This window comes from Lichenostomus cassidix, chromosome 22 (genome assembly GCF_008360975.1).
Source record: "Lichenostomus cassidix isolate B80296 chromosome 22, HeHo_3.0, whole genome shotgun sequence".
Lineage (NCBI taxonomy): Eukaryota > Metazoa > Chordata > Aves > Passeriformes > Meliphagidae > Lichenostomus > Lichenostomus cassidix.
In genome coordinates, this window is record NC_139502.1 from 4,936,038 (window position 1) to 4,955,386 (window position 19,349).

The following is a 19,349-nucleotide window of genomic DNA, read 5'->3' on the forward strand; positions in this document are numbered from 1 at the left end:
AATTTTTATGATTTGGGGTAAAATTGAGACCGAATTGCATTTACACCCCGAAGAGCTCCAGGCTCAGAACTGCTTCGCTACCCGCAAGTACCCCTGATGTTCCCCCCCTCAGGTTGGGAAATGAGGGAAATCCCCGGAAATGCCGGTTTTCTCCACCCGGGGGCTGCATTAGGGGTGACGGGGGCCAGGGAGGGCTGTGTGGGATGTGGAGACTGTCGGGGCTGCACTGGGACAGAGAACCCCGGGAACCACCTGGGACCGGGTCTCCCAGTACAGCCCTGAATGGGGGTCCCTGAGAACTGCCCTTGGGGTGGGTGACCCTGAGGACCCCCACTGGATGGGAGTCCCCGAAAATTGGTCTGGGACAGGGGACCGCGGAACTGCCCGGGAACTGGATCCTCAAGAACCATGCTGGGAGGGCGCGGCCTGGTGGGTCAGGGGCGCGGCCTGTCTTTCGGAGGGGTGATCTCCCTATCGAGGTCTATATTATTCGAGGGCGTGGTCTGTCATTTAAGGCGGTGTTCTCTCTGTCGGGAGTGGTCTCTCTATCGGGGGGCGGTGTAGCGCCTCGGGGGTGCGGTCTGGAGGCCGAGAGAAGCTGTTAGGGCGCTCCGGGCGGGGCCTGGCGGCCCGGGGACTGGGGGAGGTTGGCCGGGGAGGGGCCTGGCGCTTCCGGGGCGGGGTCTCCCGTGAGGCGGGGGCGGTACCGGGAACGGCGGCGGGGGTGGGGGCGGTGCCCGGGGGCGGTGCCGGGGGGCGGTACCGGTAGCACAGGCGGGGCCGTGCCGGCGGTGCCGGCGGGCGGAGCGGGCGCGGCCATGGCGCTGAACCTGTCCAAGAACGGGCGGGCGCTGCAGGAGGCCTACAGGAGCGTGGTGGCGGCGGGGAGCTCCACGGACTGGTGAGGGGAGGGCGGCGGGGGGCTTGCAGTCGGTAAGGGGGGACGGGGCTGGGGAGGATGGGAATGGGGGATGGGTGATGGGGGTGGATGAGGAGCTGGAGGTGGGGGCGGTGTGAAATGTTTGGAGGGATGTGGGTGTTTAGGACGGATGAGGTTGTTTGGGGTGGGAAATATGGGTGTCGGGGGAATCTGAGGGGGTGAGGAGGGCATGGAGGGGTAGAAGTGAAACAGGGATGGGTGGGTTGGGGGGTTTGGGAAAAAAATTACGGTCAGTGGCTTGGGGGGACATGGGGTGACAGGGATCAGAGCGTAGGGGTGTTTGGGGGGAATGTGGGGTGTATAGAGGGACTCGGGGGTGTGGGGTAGGTGAGGGTGTATAGGGGGAACTGGGGGATGATGGGGTGTATGAGGGGATCAGGGGACTGAGAGGGTGTCTGGGAGGATCAGTAAGTCCCTGGGCTGTGGGGTGGGCAGTGCGTGGAGTGGGGGTCCCTGTGGGTCTCTGCATTTCAGAAGGTGTCTGGGGTGTGTGAACACCCCAGATGACCACTGTGGTGGCTAAAAATCCAATTTCTGCCTTAATTTCAGGGTTCTGTTCACCTATGAAGGCAACAGCAATGACCTGCGAGTGGCTGGCTCTGGAGGTGAGCATGATGGGGGACCGTCCCCCTGTTCCTGCAGCTCCAGGGCCTTCCAAGGGTCTGGGAGACTTCCAGAGCTCATCTCACTGTACCTGCCTGAGATGTCGGGGCGGGGTTTAACCCCTGAGAGTGTTTTGGGGGTACCCTTGGTGGTGGGACAAGGGTGGGAGCTGTAGGAGCTGTGTTGGGATGTCAAGTCAGATTTTGGAGTGAGGAATATGGAGCAGAGCCTCACTGGCAGCTCTGCTTCTCCTTTCTTTTCATCATCCAAAGTTTTGATCCTGGATGCTCTTTGCATCCCTGAAGTATTTGAGATCCTGGATTTAGGCAGGACCACGTGGTACTCTAAAGCCACTCACTCAGCCAGGTCTCCCTGCTCAATGCTCCTAAAGCCCCTCATGTCCAATTCCCTTCTTCCTGCAATTCTTCTTTACCTTTTTTTTATTTGGCTGCTGATTCCCATCCAAACACTACTGGCTGGGAAGCTGAAGCCTTTGGGAAGCAGTGGATCCAGCTGTGTTTCCCCATGCTCGGGATTTGCATCCTCTCATCCCTTCCCAGCCTGTTCCTTAATTTCCAAGTGTTTTTCTCAGCCTGTGGAGCTCTGTGGAAGTTTCTCGGATGCTCCACGGGGTCTGGTGGAGCCCATGGAGCCTGGGGTTTGGTGCTGGGGAATTCTGTTGAGGAAAACTCCTGTTGAGTCACAAAAAAGAGTTTTGGGGAGCTGCACAGGGTGTACCCTGAGCTCCCTGCAGATTCCTGCTTCCCTCAGCATTCCTGTGATGTCCTTCCATGCCAGCTCACCGACCAACTTCAGACCTCCAACCTTCAACTTCCTTGCCGGGTTTGGAGCCAAATTTAGAGCCAAGCCATAAATACTTAATAGGGAGAAGGAAATGATCCAGGTGATGTTGAAGAGTGGAGTGAGCTGTGTTGGGCTGTGTTGGTCCTGCCAGGGGTGATAAGGACCAATGGTTCTTTTCTCACTTTTCAGACCTCAGGGCTTCCTCCAGCACAGGACGAATTGTGATTTGGAGGAATATTTTTGAGATGAGAGTGTGCATTTTTGGTGTTTTTCCTCCTTTCCTTGTAGTTTTTGTTGTGGTGGGAGTGATACTGTTCCCTTCCCATTGCCCCTGCCAGAGCCCTGTGTGGGATTTTCCTTCTGGCATTCACTCCCAAGTCCCCAAACCGGCACTGGGATCGCTCTGGGTGGGTGTAACAGCAAGGCAAGCATTGAGGCAGGAGCTTCCCCATGGTGGACGAGCAGGGCATTACTCCATGTTACCCTTTTGGTTCCTTCTCTACTTCCTATCTGACAAAGCAGGAACAAGGCTAAGCCAGTTCCTCCATCACTTCTCAGCACCATTCCCACCCTCACTGAGGTGTTTTCTGGCCATGCTGGTGCTCCCTGAGCATGATTTTGTGCAGGAACCTGTGGGTAAAATTGGCAGCTGCCTGCTCTCATTAAAGCTTCTAATTGATTAGGGAGTGTGAGCAGCTCCTTCCCCTTGTCTGTCATGCCTGCACTTGGTTGCAGATCCAGGATCTTTCCGTGTGGGGTTTGTGAAGGCCTGAGGAAGAGGAACTGGGTGATGAAGGCTGCTGGGGATGGGAGTGGGTGAGAAAAGGCTGGGGCTTGGCTCCCAGATAATCACGTGGATGATAAGTGATCAGGTTATATATTTACAGAGTAAACACAGGGGTCTGAGATACTCATGAGGTATGACAACCCCAAATCTAATGGGGATAATCTCCAGGGAATATGGAGCTGGGAGGCTGCAGCCTCCATCGGTTTGGCTGTTCCCACCACATGTATGGAATGGGCTGGACTCACCCCCTCTTCTTTCTCCTGGGACAGATGGGGGGCTGGAAGAGATGGTGGAGGAGCTCAACAGTGGGAAGGTGATGTATGGCTTCTGCCGTGTGAAGGATCCCAACTCTGGGCTGCCCAAATATGTCCTCGTCAACTGGGTGAGTGGGGACAGACCTTGGCTTAACTGGGAGGGAGCTGGACCCCTTCTGCCTTGGAGCCAGGCTAGGAGAGCCAGGAGTGTCCAGCCTGGAGGAGGTTCTGGGGAGACCTAAGAGCCCCTTGCAGAGCCTGTAGGGGCTCCAGGAGAGCTGGAGAGGCACTCAGGCTCAGATCCAGGTGCTGCTGCCATGAATCCACCCCAGATGGGTTCAGGTGAGCCAGTGCCGATGGTGTCTCGTTGCAGACGGGTGAAGGTGTCAATGATGTGCGGAAAGGAGCCTGCGCCAACCATGTCAGCACCGTAGCCAACTTCCTAAAGGTTTGATCCTCCTCATGTTCTCCCTCGGGAAGTCATTGAATGGTTTGGATTGGAGGGACCTTGTAGACCATCCACTTCTACCCCCCTGCTATGGTCAGGGACACCTTCCAGTAGACCAGCTTGCCTGAAAAACACCTGTGGATATTTTCTCCTTCTCACCAGAACCCTTTTCTTTCCCTTGGGAGCTCCAGAGCACAAACAGGACCCACCAGAGCAGGGTGGTGCGTTTGGGAGCTCCCAGAGTGACGCCCTCACCCTCATCCTGGTTCCTCCTGCTTAGGGGGCTCACGTCACCATCAATGCGCGTGCTGAGGAGGACGTGGAGCCTGAACTCATCATGGAGAAGGTGGCCAAGGCCTCTGGGGCCAACTACAGCTTCCACAAGGAGAGCAGCAAGTTCCAGGACTTGGGGCCTCAGGCTCCCGTGGTGAGTTGAATCAGTGAGGGCTTTTGGGCCCTCTGGGTGAGGGTATGTCTGGAACCCCTATCATCCTATGATGGAAAGGGTCCCCTGGTCATTGACATATCTGTGGAATGTTCAGTGTGGAGAAGGGAAGGTTCTAGGGAGAACTTAGAGCCCCTTACAGTGCCTAAAAGGGCTCCAAGAGAACTGGAGAGGGACTTTGCACCAGGGCACAGAGTGACAGGGCAAAGGGGAATGGCTTCCCACTGCCAGAGGGCAGGTTTGAAGCATGGAATCATGGGTTGGGTTGGAGGGACCTTAAAGCCCATCTGGTCCCACCCCCTGCCATGGGGAGGGACACCTTCCTCTAGACCAGGTTGCTGCAAGCCCTGTCCAGCCTGGCCTTGGACACTTCCAGGGATGGGGCAGTAATCTGTGCCAGGGCCAGCAGTTACCCATTTTTGGCAATATGCACATCATTGGCCTTGCCCAGCCCTTCTTTAGATTTTGGGGCAAAGCATCAGGTTATAGGAATTTCTAAGAGAAGTCCCAGACTGTACTGATTCTGGCTGATTTTTGACCAAAAATGCAAAAAAGGTGATTTCTCTGTGTCTTCCACAGGGCTCTGTGTACCAGAAGACTAACGCAATGTCCGAAATCAAGCGGGTCAATAAGGATAATTTCTGGGCCAAAGCGGAGGTGAGTGAATGCATGCCTCAGAGCACAGAGTGTTTGGATTTAGTGTTTGGATTTTATTCTCCGTATGTTTATTCCTTTTCTGGGAACTGGGGAATCCTGCCTGGAATCAGGGAACCAGAGCTCAGGGAAGCTCAGAGAGGAGGGGCTGAGTCTTGAAGGGGAAGGTGCTCCTTTATCTCATCTGAATTTGGCTCGGGGCTTCTGAGGTGGGCTCAGGGAAAGAGGGCTGGGATGCATCCTGGTTCTCCTGGCAGATGGCTGGGCTGCATCCCAGCTCCCAACAAACACCATTTGGATGAGGAAACTGATTTTTGACCTCTCCAAAGGCTGCTCCCTGTTTTCTTCCCCTTCACATTGGATTTTACGAGGTTAAACAATAACGTGTGAACCTTCTGAATGGATAAGTGCCCCGGGATCCACTACGAGCCCCAGGATCCGCTGTGTACTCTGGGATATGCAGTGTATTCCCTTGGGACCTGCCAGATGCCCTGGGTGTGTGTGGGACCTGCTGTGTGCCTCAAGATGCAGAGGGCCAGGGTTTCCAAGCTCCAGCAGTGTGATCCCCCCACCTCCGAGCCCAGGAACCCCAAGCCTCTGTGCCCATCTTCCCTCAGAAGGATGAGGAGAACCGTCGGCTGGAGGAGAAGAGGAGGGCGGAGGAAGAGCGGCAGCGGCTGGAGCAGGAGCGGCAGGAGCGGGAGCTGCAGGAAGCAGTAGGGCGGGAGCAGATGTTTAAAGCCAGATCCAGTGAAATCGAAGCTCAGAAGTGAGTGGGGTGTTGGGAATGATTCCCAGAGCCCATCCTGCTCTCTGGGATCTCTGTGGTGCCAGGTATCCCTGTTGCTACCTCTCTGGGCTGCCCTGACTCCAGCAAAGTTTATTTCTTCGGAAATGATGGATCATGTCCGTACATTCCCCACTGCTGGAATTCCTGCAATCCCAGGAAATCTCCTTTAATAGAATAGATATGAGGGGATCTTGCTCCAGCTGTGGAAGGAGTATCTCTCTGGCTAACCCCCAAGGCTGCTCCTCCACCATCATCCCTGGGTCTCACTGCCCACGGATCGTGCTCCAGGACTACTCCCCCTTTTGCTTCCCAAACTCTTCCCTGACAACCATGGCCCCTATTTTTGGAGTGTCAGAAGTCCAGGGGGCTCTAAGCCCCACAGGGACAACTCCAGGGAAATCTGCCCAGCTCCCATATCAAGTTGCTCATGTCTGTATCCCCAAGGAAGAGATTTCCTTGTAATGATCCCACTATTTGGAGCAGCGCCCCCCCCCCCACCATGCTCCTCTCTTCAAGGGTGACTTGTAACTCCTTGTCTGGCCCTGAAGTGAGTGGGACATTACCACAGTGAGGGATGGTCTTCCTGTGCTATTCTGAGGGGCCTGCAGGTGGGGTCTCAGATCCTCAGTTTTAACCCCAGTTTGTCCCTACAGGAGACTCCGGCAGCAACAGGAGGCTGAGAACAGGGACAGGGAGCAGCAGCAATGGGTGAGCTCCAGTGTTGGCCCCAGGAGAGGTTTATCCATGGTGGAGGGGACAGGGACCTGGGACAGGGCAAGTGGAAATGGCCTGAAGTTGCACAGGGGAGGTTCAGGTTGAATATTGGTAAAATTCCTTCATGGAAAGGGTTGTCCAGCTCTGGCATAGGCTGCCCAGGGCAGTGCTGGCGACCCCATCCTTGGGGGGATTTAACAGTCGTGTGGAAGTAGCACTTGGGAACATGGGTTAGTGGTGGCCTTGGCTGTGCTGGGGAATAGCTGGACTTGATGCTCTCAGAGGGTTTTTCCAACCTAAATCATTTCATTACAACAAATCCCTATTCTCAGCCCAGAACTCCTGTGTCCCCCTCCCAAATGCAGGGTTTCCTCCTCATTCACCCTCCGTTGCCATGTCAGTTCCTTGGGTCTGCAGGGGGCTGAAGGGAGCAGAAGGGACCCAAGGGGGCAGGATGGTTCTGGAAGGAATTGGATGGGGCATTAGGGGGCTGGATGGGGCAGGAGGGCTGGACAGGTCTGGAGGGGGTGGCTCAGCAACCAGATGCTCTCCTGTGCTGCAGAAGGAGCAGGCCGAGGAGTACGAGGCACGGCAGCGGAAGGGCTTCAAGAGAAGCGAGTCAGTGGAGAAAGCTCAGGTGCCCAACTGGGACCCTGAACCCCTGGGGAAACAGGGGGCTGCCTTGACTCTGCCCCCACTGTGGTGCTCAGGGCCTTAACCGCGCTGTGGGCCCTCCCTGGGCAGGAGGCCGCAACGCTGATTGCGCAGAGAGCCGTGAACCCCCGGGACATCTTCAAGCAGAGGGAGAGAGCGGGGCCAGGGGACGCAGGCATGCCAGCACAGCCAGGTACAGCCCGGGGGACATGGGGAGGCTGCCGGGGAGCCAGTCCCAGTCCCCCACTGGGTCTCTCTGCACTTGGAGGGGTCCCTGTGGGGTAGTGATATCGTGAGGCTGCAGTTCAAGCTGACAACAGGCAGCTCTCATCACACGGATGTTCTCTGTGGTGCTGTGTCCCACACCTGGCTCTTGCCATTATCTAGCATGCATCTCTAGTCAAGTTTTAATCACAAAGACAGAAGTTTTACTTACTCTGATTCCCCTTCTGAGCCTTAAACTTTTTTTTTTTAATTAAATTTCAGTGTATTAAAACCAGGAAAACACCACTGTTGTGATCTATCCTGACTGCATGAAATTTCACCCAAATTTTTGCACTGCCCCAGCCAAGCAGAATCTTGTGCGGTTAGAAGAGCCTGATCCAATCTCTCAGATAGAAATCAGGAAATTCGCGAACCAGAGCTGAGAGTGGCTGAGGAAGTCACTGTGGCGAGCGCATGACAACTGCTGCTTCCACCTCCACTGCCACCACCAATGCTGCCACCTCCTCCTCATCCTCATCCTCCTCGTCCTTCTCAGCCCAACCCCCTCCAAAGCACCTTATATTGATTCAGAATAACCACTTTCACTTGGTGATAGGAGCATGAATCCCTACTTCCTTGGGCAGGCAAGCCATGGGTAGGAGAGGAGCAAATGCCACGCTGGAAAAATGTCTTTTTTGATGGTTAGACATCATGGGGAGAGAGTGACTTTGAGGTATTTTGTTAGGATTTGATGGTTTTCATGGAGGAAAGGGAGATAAAATGCCCTGGGATTGATCAGACCCAGGGGTGAGGGTAGGCTGCAGTCTTGGTGCTGGTAGGGTTTGTCTGGTAATTCTCCTCATCTTTGGTTTGGTTTGGAGGTGGAGATGAGAAGATACCAGTGCAGTTACCTCCTTCCACAAGAAATACACTGGGAGCTTGCGTGATCCCAGTCTGATGTCTCTGTAGTTCAGGGCGCTCCAAAAGTCACCATGGAGAGCCAGAGGCAGGGTCCTCTAGCTCTTCCTCCTCCCCAAAAATCCTTTTAAAAAAAAAAATTTCCCTTGGTTGCTGCTGTAACCAGTTGCCAAACTTGTTTTCTACAACCAGGATTAGAGCTGGAAAGTCCTGCTTGGGAGAGTGACCCAGCAGTACCCGAGGGTGCACAGTCTGGCTGGGAGCGCCCACCGCCTGACCAGCTCCTGAAGCCCCTTCAACTCCTTTTCCAGGGAAACTCCGTAGTCCATTCCTGCAGAAGGATGTGAACTCTGTGCCCAGTCCTGCCTCCCCCACCCGGGATGTTTGGGGGTCACCGCCAGCCTCCTCAGTACCTGCAGCAGGTCTGTACTTGGCTCCCTCCATTCCCCAAAGCTTTTCTCCTCATCTTTCCAACTACATCTCACAAAATTGGGTATTTTGAGGCCGGGCTTAGAGATTCCATTTGGTTTTCCCATTCCATGGGCTAGGAACCCCCATGTTTATCTCCAGCCAGGGCTGAGTGTGATGCTGAGGATGAGGATGATTCCTGCTTGTCTTCAGCTGAAGGCTCAGGGCCTGGGGGATGAGGATATCTCCTGCAGGAATTCAAGCTGGAATTTGGCTCTGTGCACCCCCAGCCTTCCTCCAGACCTGCCACAGAGGCTTTCAGAGTCATGCTTCTACTTCTCCAAAATGCCCCAAGGCCCAGCTCAGGTGGCTCCACCCCTTTGCAGGGGCTTTTCCTGCTCCAGAATTAGACTCCTTGTCCCAGTAAAGTACACGGGCATAGAGTGACAGGGACTGGCTTTCCCATTGCCAGAGGGCAGGGTTAGGTGGGATATTGGAAAGGAATTGTTCCCTGTGAGGGGGTTGAGGCCCTGGCACAGGTTTCCCAGAGAAGCTGTGGCTGCCCCATTGCTGAAAGTGTCCAAGGCCAGGTTGGACGGGGCTTGGAGCGACCTGGGACAGTGAAAGGTGTCCCTGCCCAACCACTTCCCAGTGGTTTGGGGGAGGAAGTGATTCCAGAGAAGGGCTGGCTGTGCCCAGAGGTCTCCCCATGTGCTATAGGTGGCACTGAAGGCTGGCCTTGTCCCTGAGTCATGGAATCACAGATTGGTTTGGAAGGGATATGAGAGATCATCTAGTTCCACCTCTCCTGCCATGGGCAGGGACAAGGCGGGAGCCAGGGATGAGGTGGCGTTTAGGGACAACAAAGTAGGGACCGGGGATGAACTGGGGTTCAGGGACAAGCTGTGGAGCCAGGAGTGAACTAGGGGCCAGGGATGAGGTGAGGGACAGGGGCGGGCTGAGGGCCAGAGACGAGGAAGGGGCCAGGGACAAGGTGGAGAACAGGGATGTGCTGGGTCTGGGGTCCAGCTCCAATGTCCCCAGGCATTGTCACCACTAGATGCTGCTCTTGGCTAGGACCTCCACTCCAGCCCTTCCCCTCCATGGGAATTTTTTCATCTTGAGCGAGTTTATCCCTTCCCTCTCTTTATCCCTTGTCTATCAGAGATAGATGGTTCCTTTGTCCTTTTCATTGCTCCCTAAAACCTTGCTTGCTCTGTCCCATGCTTTCTGCCTGCTCCATCCCATGGTCTGTGTGTGCTCCATTCCCCAGCTGGACAGGAGACCTGGGGGACACCCAGCTCATACCAGGAATGTGGTGTCACTCCAGCCTGGGGCAGGAGCCAGACGAGGGGACAAGGCATTGTTTTGGTGACAGATCCCTTGTTTTTCCTCAGGACGAGACTCTGGATACAATTCCAGTGTCCCAGTGTCCCAGATGGAAGAGAATCTGTATGAGGAGCCTCCGGAGCCCTCGGCCATCTATGAGGAGCCGCCCCAGGTGAGTTTGTGGGGGAGAGTACCCCTTCAGGGCTAGATCTGTGTGGGAGGGCATGGCTTGTCCCATCCTTAGGATGAGCCTGGAACACTTTCCTGAGCTAAATTTGTAGGAAACAGAGAAACCCCAGAGCTCAGGTGTACTCAGGATGCACCCATGCGGCAAAGGGGTGCTGCTATGTCCCTTCCCAATGCTCCCAGTGGGAGACACTGGTACTGAGTCCCTGGCATCCGTCCTGCACCCCAGGGCCGCTCTTCTTGTTGTCAGTGCCACATTCCCAGAACCAGTGAGGGGAGAGGATCCATCAGCCTCTTCCAAAGCCCTTTCTCCTCCTCCTGCTCCTCTGTGCATCTGAACCCAGTGGAGTTGGCAATCCCAGCTATTCCTAGTGCACTCCAAGATGCTCCAGTGGCTGATTGCGAGGCTGTGCTATGCTGCTGTGTTTCCCTTGGAGATGTGGGGCCACTTTGGTTTCTTCTCTGCTCACCAAACTGTTGACATTCGAAACATCATTTTCTCATTCTGGAAGTGTTAAGCAGGTTCCAAAGGATTCCAAAGGAGATGGGCCCAATGATCCCCTTAGCCTTTCCTGAGGAAAGCAAACCACAGCCAGCTCAGGTTCTGGCAGAAATGCTTCGGAAGCTGGAGCTTATCAGCTGGGGGATGAGCCTCTGTCTGCAGCAGGGATCCCAAGGGATCAGAGGAGTTGTCTACCACTGGTCTCTGCTGGTTTTGTTGGGTTGAGGCAGGTGGAGAGGTGTTGAGCCAGGTGGAGAGGTGGCCACCTTGGCTCTTTGGCTAAGAGCTGGTTTGCTCCTGTGTCTCGTGGATCCTGTGGCAGACATGTGGCACAACTTCTCTAGGAGGGCACCCAGGACCTCCAGCACACAGGTCTCCAAGCCTTGGGGGAGCTGATGTGCATTTCTGGGCACTGAACATTGTTGTTCTTTTCCTTCCCACTGTTGTCCTGGTAATTCCTGCTCTCCTTCTCTCCCTCCTGAAGGAACAAGTTGACGATGTCAGATATGACTACAGGGTGGAGTACCAGGAGCCGCCAGACCTGGCAGGGAAGGGGCTCTGTGCCCGGGCACTCTATGACTACCAGGCTGGTGAGATGCACAGAGCCATTCCCCTTGTCCTGTCCTTCCATGCCCTAGTCCAAACTCCTTTTCCAGCTCTCTTGGAGCCCCTTTAGGCACTCAAAGGGGCTCTAAGGTCTCCCTGGAGCTTCTCTTCTCCAGGCTGGATATTCCCAGTTCTCCTAGCCTGTCTCCAGGAGCTCTAGCCTTTGGAGCATCTTCGTGGCCTCCTCTGGAGCCTCCTCTGCCTTGTTGCAGCAGCTCCACATCCCTCTTATCTTGGGAACCCCAGAGCTGGGGTAGTTCAGGTGGTCTGACCCCCCTCCCCTCTCTCTGTCCCGTTCCAGCTGATGACACTGAGATCTCCTTTGATCCTGAGAACATCATCACCAACATTGAGATGATCGATGAGGGCTGGTGGCGTGGCTACGGCCCCGACGGCCACTTTGGCATGTTTCCTGCCAACTACGTGGAACTGATAGAGTAGAGGGACTGGTGTGGAGGGGCTGATGGGCGTCTCCAGACCACTGGGACTGCTCCAGACCCCCAGGACCACTCAGCTCATGCCTGATTCTTCCAAATGACATGTGGCTTTTTCTCCTTTGTTTCTCTCTCTCCGTGAAGTGCCATTCCCCAGTCCCTCAGCCGTGGGGACCCCCCAGGCACTGCCCCCATGTCCCCCATAGATGCCCTTTGGTGGGTGAAGGAGGGGTTCCATCCCACCCTGAGCCCACAGTGCTGGTCTCTCCCTCCTCCCTCAGCTTTGGAGTGGGAAGGAGGGCATGACAAATCCCTCACAGGAATTTTCAGGGAACAAATTACCTCCCCCCTGTGCTTCCTCCCACCCTGTGACCTTGGACCTGCTGCAGCCATACTGGAGAAGCCACTTTCCCAATTTTATTTCATTGGAAAAGCTCATCAAAATAATTTTGGAATCCTTCAGGGTCTGACATGACCAGGAGAGAGCTGAATCCTGGCTCTGTTCCCCCCCAACCCTGAGCACACTGAGCTCATCATGCGTGATCCTGTGTTTTCCTCCCTGCTCTGCCCACCGTTCCCTTCCCCAAATATGCTCCAGGGATTTAAATTGGGAGTGAATAACCTCCCCTGCAGTGCAGATCCAGCCTGGCCAAGTGTGTGGGACCCCTCTCCCCACCCCCCAAACTCACTGTGAACAAGGAAAAGCCCAGCCCGACCCAGCCCCTCCCCCACACTGAGTTTCCCGCCTTGGTGTCACTTTAGGAATAGAAGGAGAGAACAGGGTTGGGGTGTCAGGGGGGGTCCCAGCTCACCCACTCCTCCTGCAGCTACTGGGGGATGTGATGTCTCCTCTGAGTCCCTCCCTGAGCTCCTTTTTCTCCTTGCTCCCCCCAGGCCCTCCCCAGCTACAATAAAAGGGCTTTTCTTTGGTGATGGATGTGGCAGGATTCTGGTGGGAGAGGAATGCCAGCGCGTTGGTGTCTGTAGTGCCAGACATATCACACCAGGTTGTTGTGAGCAGGGGCCAAGGGAGAGGTAACTGGGGACATAATTAGTCTCAACACTAATTATCTGGGTCTAATGAGAGAGGAAACAGCCTGTAGTGATTGGGGTCCAGGTGTCTGGATGGCCCCAGAGTGGAAAAGGGCTTTGGGGGTGTGGTTGGTGGCACTGGTGGTTTAAGAACACTGGGGATATTTGGGGTACCCTTCGGAGAGAGCAGAGGGTGGGACATTAAGGATGTGGACATGGAGGTACAGTGGAGATTTGGAGACATGAGGGATTTGGGGACATGGGGGATAGTGGCAGCCAGATGGGGGACATGGGCCATCTCCCACACTTCTCAAACACACAGGGTCAGATGCTCATGCAAGGACCTGGGGACATTGTGTGGTCGTTGCCATCCCCCCCTGGGGCAGAGAACTGGTGCCCTGGTGACAACAGGTGGCCCTGCAGCATGCCATGTGGGGTGGCACCACACCAGGGTGCTGGAGACACTTCATGCCCTGCACTGCCATTGCCCTGTCCTGAGTCCCCTCATGTCTCCCCATCCCCAGGGCTGGTACCATGCCCAGAGCAGCCAGACACAGGACATGTCCCTTTATTCCCAGGATCTGGGTGCAGGGCTAGACATGTGGGCATGGGCAGCATGGGCATGGGGTGGGCACAGCATGGGCACAACGTGGCACAGCCACATGCAAGAAGGTGGCAAGGGCATGCAGGTGGCAGAGCTATGGCAGCAGGGTGTCAGGGAGGTGTGGACATGGCATGGGCTTGGGATGGTGTAGGGTTGGGGCTGGAGATAAGCATGGGGTGGGCAAAGGAATAGGGATGACAAAGGAATAGGGATGGCACAAGGGCAGGGATGATGGGTTTGGGTATGGTGTGGAGTTTGGGATGGCATGGGGATGGGGTTGTCACAAAAAGGACATGGCACGGGCTTGGAGAAGGCTTGGGCATGGCACAGGGTAGGCATGGGAATGGGGAAGGAAGTGCCATGGGCAAGGGAATGGCAAAGAGACAGACAGGGATGATGTGGGCATGGGGTGGGCAAAAGGCATGGGGATGCCAGGGCACTGTCATGCACAGGGGCAGGCATGACATAGGCTTGGGGATGGGGTGGACATGGGCATGGCACAAGTATGTGAATGACTGGCATGGAGATGAAAATGGCAGGGGCTTGAGGATGGTGTGGGCATGGGAATGGCACAGAGGTAGGGATGATGTGGGCTTGGCATGGGCATGGAGATGGGCTTGGCATGGGCATAGTGTGGGCAAAGGCACAGGGATATCACAGCAGTAGAGATGCTTGGTATGGGATATCAAGGATGTGATGCACAAGGATGTGAATGCCAACGGCATGGGGATGTGATAGGCAAAAGCACAGGGACAGGGATGGCATGGTGACAGAGACAGCTGAGCAGAGCACAGGCATTGCTGGGATCTGGCACAGCCAGCACAAGCCTGGTAACACACTGGGCCAGGCACTGCCCCATGGGCATCTGCTGCTTATTTCCAGCTGGTGAAGAACTGCTTAAAGAAGGTGGTCTCTTGGCCCTGGGGCAGATTTCCACCTGTTGTGACAGGGACAGGGTCGGGACAGGGGTTGGGAGGGAGTGATGCCTCCCATGCCAGCCCCTGGGCACCCCTCACCACCTGCGCCCACGTGTGTCTGGGGTGGGTGGCCCATGCAGGCAATGACCTCCTTGGCCACCCTCAGAGTCACCTGGCCCTTCCACTCGTTGGCCTTGTGCCCTGCAGAGGGGGATATCAGCTGCACTGTGGATGCTCCCTATCTCCATGTCACCCTGTGTCCCCATCCCTGGGCACCTTTCCAGATGTAGATCATCCTCCCAGAGCTGTTGTCCAGCGCAAAGCAGTCATCAGGGCAGAACAGGCTCTGGCTGAAAGGGCTGCTGATGGCGACCTGGGTCAGGTCCATGCGCCCTGTCACATCCAACACCTGCCTGTGGGGGGGATGCCACTGTGGGGTCACCTGGGGCCTCTCCAGCCCAGTGTCATCTCCCTACCACCCAGCCACTCTGGCATTCCCCACCCCTGCCTGCTCCAGGGCCTCCATGGTGTCCTCTGGCCATGCTCAGCTCCATGTGGCTTTCCTAGGGGTCACCAGTGTGTCCCTGGGCCATGTCCAACCTCATGTGTTCTTGGTGGCCATCATGGTGTCCCCTGGTTATGCCCAGACTCATGTACCTCCTGGGGCCACCATGGTGTCCCCCCACGTTGCCCAGCACTGTGTCTCATAGGGCCACTGCACTGTTCCCTGGCCACGCCAACCCTGGAATCACTTTGGGGCCCCTGACAATCTCCACCCCTGTGCCCACCATGGTGACACTCAGGCATGCCCAGCACTGGTGCCACCATGGTGTCCCGCCATGTCCTTGCCTTGCAGAGGACAACTTCTCCGATGTTGCTCTGGTCAGCCACCATGTCCTTCTCAGGGCTGCTCCCTTGCAAGGGGGGCTTGGGGCCCAGGACCTGCCAGGGGATGAGATGGGGGGGTCACAGAGCCACCCCAGGGACACACAGATCCCCATCCCTGTTGCTGTTGAGCAGCTAGCAGAGTAATGAATGCATCAGTTCTCAGTGGCAAGAAGGAATGACCTTTATTGTTTTGATTTCATCACATATATAGAGTTCTCAAAAGTCACCCAGATTGGTCAGTCAGAAGCCTTCCCCCAGGCCTGATTGGCCAGGCCTGCACTGTCCAAGTTCTGGGACACTGTTCCAATAACATCCAAACTTTATTTATAAAACACAAGAAGAATTCTCGTGGAAAAAACCTGTGCTAGCCACACATCCCCACCCAGTAGGGATGTACCTGAACCATCTCAGGCAGTTCCTTGCCGTCGGCCACAATCTCCAGGTGTGTTTTGCCACCCTGCTCACCGTCTGAGATGGCGTTGGTCAGCTCCTGTGCCCTGTTGTGCTCCAGGACATTGCTCCAGGCCCCACACCAGATGAAGAGGGTCTGGGAACAGGGAGGGGGACAGTGGTGATGGAACTGCCCAATGGTGGCCCTCAACCCACCTCACCTAGGCTGGGACTGAAGCACCTGCTGGGGTTGAAGCTGTTCCAGGAAGATGCTATGATGGGCTGAGGGACAGTCGAATGGATGGATGGACACTCCAACCATCAAGCATTCCCTATGGACAGGGAAATGCCCCAGTGGCCACTGAATGGACAGACACCTCAACAGAAGGACAAACAGCCAGTCCTATGGAGGGACAAAGTGGGACATACCATCGATCTGATGGACACCCCAGAGGACAGAGGAGCACCCAGGACACGTTGCACTTTGCCTCACACTTGGTGAGAAAGGTCTGGGGGCCAGGGAGTGTGACAGCACGGACAGGGACTGGGACAGTAGGGGCGCATGCCCTCCACCCATCTGTCCCAGGTCGAGGAGGAAGCAGTTGCCAGTGTAGAAGATGGCGCAGGCCCGGTCCTGCTGGCTCGCCCAGATCTTCACCTGGTAGAGTTTGGATGCACTTAAACACCGAGTCCACACCACCCTCCTGCCGGTGTAGGGGGAGGGGCTCAGCAACAAATGGGGGTGACAACCACCCAGCATGGATACTGAGCACCCCATGGGGGTACTGAGCCCTTGATGGGGCACCCAGCACCCAGTGGAAGTGCTGAGTGTTTGGTGGGAGTGCCCAACATCTAACAGGGGTGCTGAGCACTCGGTGCAGTGCCAAGCACCCAGTGGTGTCGACAAGCACCCAGCAAAGAAATGAGCACCCAGCAGGGATGCTGAGCACATTCTGGGGGTGCCCAGCACCCTGGGGGGTTCATCATGCTCAGCAAGGATGAAGGAGAGTGCTGAGGGTGCAGAGAGCCCAGTGGTGACTCTGGGTACCCATCTGGGGTGCTGGGAGCCTGCTCAAAATGCTGAGTACTGGGAGCACCCTGAACACCCCTGGGGATCCCCACACCTGGTGAGGCCACAGGGGAAGTACTCCATGAAGAGGTTGGACTCGTTGCCCTGCACCTCGTGGTGGGTGACTGTGTGTTTGCCCAGCAGTGAGCTCAGCTGGGTGGAGAGGAGAGCGCAGGCACCTCACTCGTCCTGAGAGGAGTCCCGGCCTGTGGGAACCAGGTAAGCACCTGACCCCGTCTGTCCCCAGGCCATCACACAAGCCCTCCGCCTCTCCCTGGGGTGGTGCTCACCCGTCCACAGGTGGAGGTGGGCCTGCTCCTCTGGCCTGTTGTACAGCACCAGGTATGCATCCTCCAAGAAGAAAACGCCCAGGGGACTGCTCCACCCGCTGAATGTGCAGCCCCGGGCAGGTGGCACAAGGGCCACAAGGGGAATCACTGTGGGGCAGGAGGCAGGATGAGATGGGGGTAATCGGGGGAGTGAGAGGAGTGGGGAGGGGGTGTACCTTTTGGGGAGCATTGGTGTACATGGCGTTGGGGCAGTGGGGACAGATGGATGGATGGGCTTGTGGCTGGATGGATGGACAGACAGATGGACCTGTGGATGGGGGGACACCATGAGATGGATGCAAAAGATGGAGGAGGCCCTTCTTGACCTTCTAAGAAGGAGGTCAAGAACACTCCAGTAAGACAAATACCCATAAGGACAGACGGATGCCCCAACAGACACCCAGGACAAGTGGACACCCTGCTAGACAGACACCCAAAAGGACAGACAGACATCTGGACTGGTACACAGGACAGAGGGACATCCCAACAGACACCCAGGACAGATGGATACCCAGATGGACACTCAGAAGCAGACAGGCACCCCAACAGACACCCAGGACAGACAGATATGCCAAGTGACATCCAGAAGGGCAACTGGATGCCCAGACGGACACCCAGAAGGACAGAGGGACACTCCAATGCATAGATGGACACCCCAATGGACAGACAGACACCCAGAGGATGGACAGATACCCCTACATAGAGATGGAAGCCTCTATTGGTAGGGGCAGACTTCCATGGACACACAGACAACCCAATAAATGGACGTGCAGGAAGATGGACAGACACTCTAACAGCTAGAGGTGTCCTGACATACACAGGTGGAAGGACAGATGGACATCCCGGCAGACAGACCCCACGGGGGTGGGATGCCCTCAGGACAGACAGAGACCCCCGAGGAGTACATCCCATGACGGACAGACGGACCACCCGACAGCGCCCCCCATGGGACAGACGGACGGACCCGGCTCTGCACGACGCTGCGACCGAGCACGACGGACACCCCAACACTCGGAAGGCGCTGGGAATGACTCAGGCGCAGGAAAGGGTGGGGACGAGGGAGGGGAGTGAGAGAGGGGAGTGGCAGGAGGATGGCCCAGTCATAGCTGGGCCTCTCCGGGGGGACAGTGTGGCCTCGGGTGGCGCCTCTCGCAGTGGGGGAGGTACTGTACCCTGAGACCTCCACTCTGCTGGGAGCCCCTACCCCAATAGGCTTCCCCTTCCCGCTGGGACCCCCACCCTCATGGGGACCCCTTCTACAAGGGACACCCTCCCTGCCTCCACGTCTTCATGGGACCACCCACCCCACTGGGATCCTTCTTCACACTGCTGGACCCCCCACCATTCTGTGGATCCTCCTGAGGAGCCCCCTCCTCCGGAACCCCTCCTCAATGCTGCTGGACCACCACACTCTCATGGGACCCCCCCCCACCTCATTGCTGGGACCCCCATCCTCCTGGACCCACTCTGAGATCCCCATCCTGCCAGGAACTCCCCACCCTGATGACACCCAACCCCATCCTACCGGGACCCTTCCCTTTCCAGAACCAACCACCCTTCCCAAGACCCCCACCCCGCCAGGGCACCAAGTGCCACCTCGGAGGGTCTCAGGCCTCTGCCCCCCTGCCAGGGGCTGGAGCAGCTCTGGGGGTCCGGGGGGTGTGCAATCTGTACTGGGAAGAAGGGGCTGTACTGGTTGTGAAGACTGTACTGGCAGCTGTAGTGGGTGGGCCGTATGGAGGTGGGGCTGGACTGGAAGGGGACTGTGGTGGGTGGGGGATTGTACTAAGTGGTCTACACGAGGCTGGGATGGGGGGAGGTGTAGTGGGAGCTGTTACTGGTGGGGGGATTTGCACTGGGAATAGGAAGGCTGTACTGCGGGAAGACTGTAGTGGGGGGAGGGAGGGGTATTGTACTCAGGGTTGTGCTGGGGGAGCCGTAACAGGCTGGGGAGGCTGTAGTGGGAGTGGGAGTGGAAGTGGAAGGGGGGCATTTCTGGGGGCTGCATGAGGTGCAGTAGGAGCTGCAGCAGAGACTTACTGGGCTGCACTGGGAGGCACTGGGAGGTGCAGGTGGGGCCCCCCAGCTCCCGGCAGGCCCCAGCATTTCTGGACAGTGAGTCATGGCTGGGGGGGCCACGTGTGTGACGACGAGGGGGGGTCACGCATGTGACGATTGAGGGCTGCCTGAGCTGCCACGTGGCCCGGCCGCCACCGTGGCCCAGGGAGCCTGCAGGGCCCAAGCGGGTGGGGGGCACCCAGTGCACCCCCCAGAATCGCAGCCTACACCCCCCAGTGCCCCAGAAGGCACCATGGGGGTGCACACGCCAGCCTGAACCTCAACCCTGCAAGCAGGGAGGCTCGGGGGGGGTCACATATGAGTAATGCATGTGCATTACTTGCAGAGCATGTGCACTGCATCCCCTATGCGTGCTTTCTCC

The 19,349-nt window shown here is 56.8% G+C and overlaps 2 protein-coding genes across 3 annotated transcripts; one reads left to right on the forward strand and one right to left on the reverse strand.

The window, feature by feature from the left end:
- Positions 1–747: 747 nt before the first annotated feature.
- DBNL (drebrin like) lies at positions 748–12,613 on the forward strand. 2 transcript variants are annotated; one of them, XM_085080739.1, is made up of 14 exons: positions 748–901; positions 1,490–1,545; positions 3,404–3,516; positions 3,762–3,836; positions 4,117–4,263; positions 4,861–4,938; positions 5,520–5,704; positions 6,379–6,433; positions 7,002–7,076; positions 7,184–7,286; positions 8,527–8,637; positions 10,021–10,124; positions 11,125–11,230; positions 11,548–12,613. In XM_085080739.1, the coding sequence occupies exons 1-14, from the start codon at positions 819–821 to the stop codon at positions 11,685–11,687; spliced, it is 1,431 nt and encodes a 476-aa protein (XP_084936865.1). In that variant the 5' UTR covers positions 748–818; the 3' UTR covers positions 11,688–12,613. The 2 variants fall into 2 exon arrangements, with proteins under 2 accessions (XP_084936865.1, XP_084936867.1); XM_085080741.1 differs by having other exon boundaries at positions 5,553–5,704.
- Positions 12,614–13,291: 678 nt separating this feature from the next.
- CAPG (capping actin protein, gelsolin like) lies at positions 13,292–17,109 on the reverse strand. The gene is given in 9 exon segments (XM_085080487.1): positions 13,292–14,253; positions 14,336–14,434; positions 14,510–14,642; positions 15,083–15,175; positions 15,519–15,672; positions 16,093–16,236; positions 16,600–16,786; positions 16,871–16,956; positions 16,958–17,109. Coding segments are annotated over 9 exon segments (1,113 nt in total). The 3' UTR covers positions 13,292–14,188.
- Between the last annotated feature and the right edge of the window lie 2,240 nt (positions 17,110–19,349).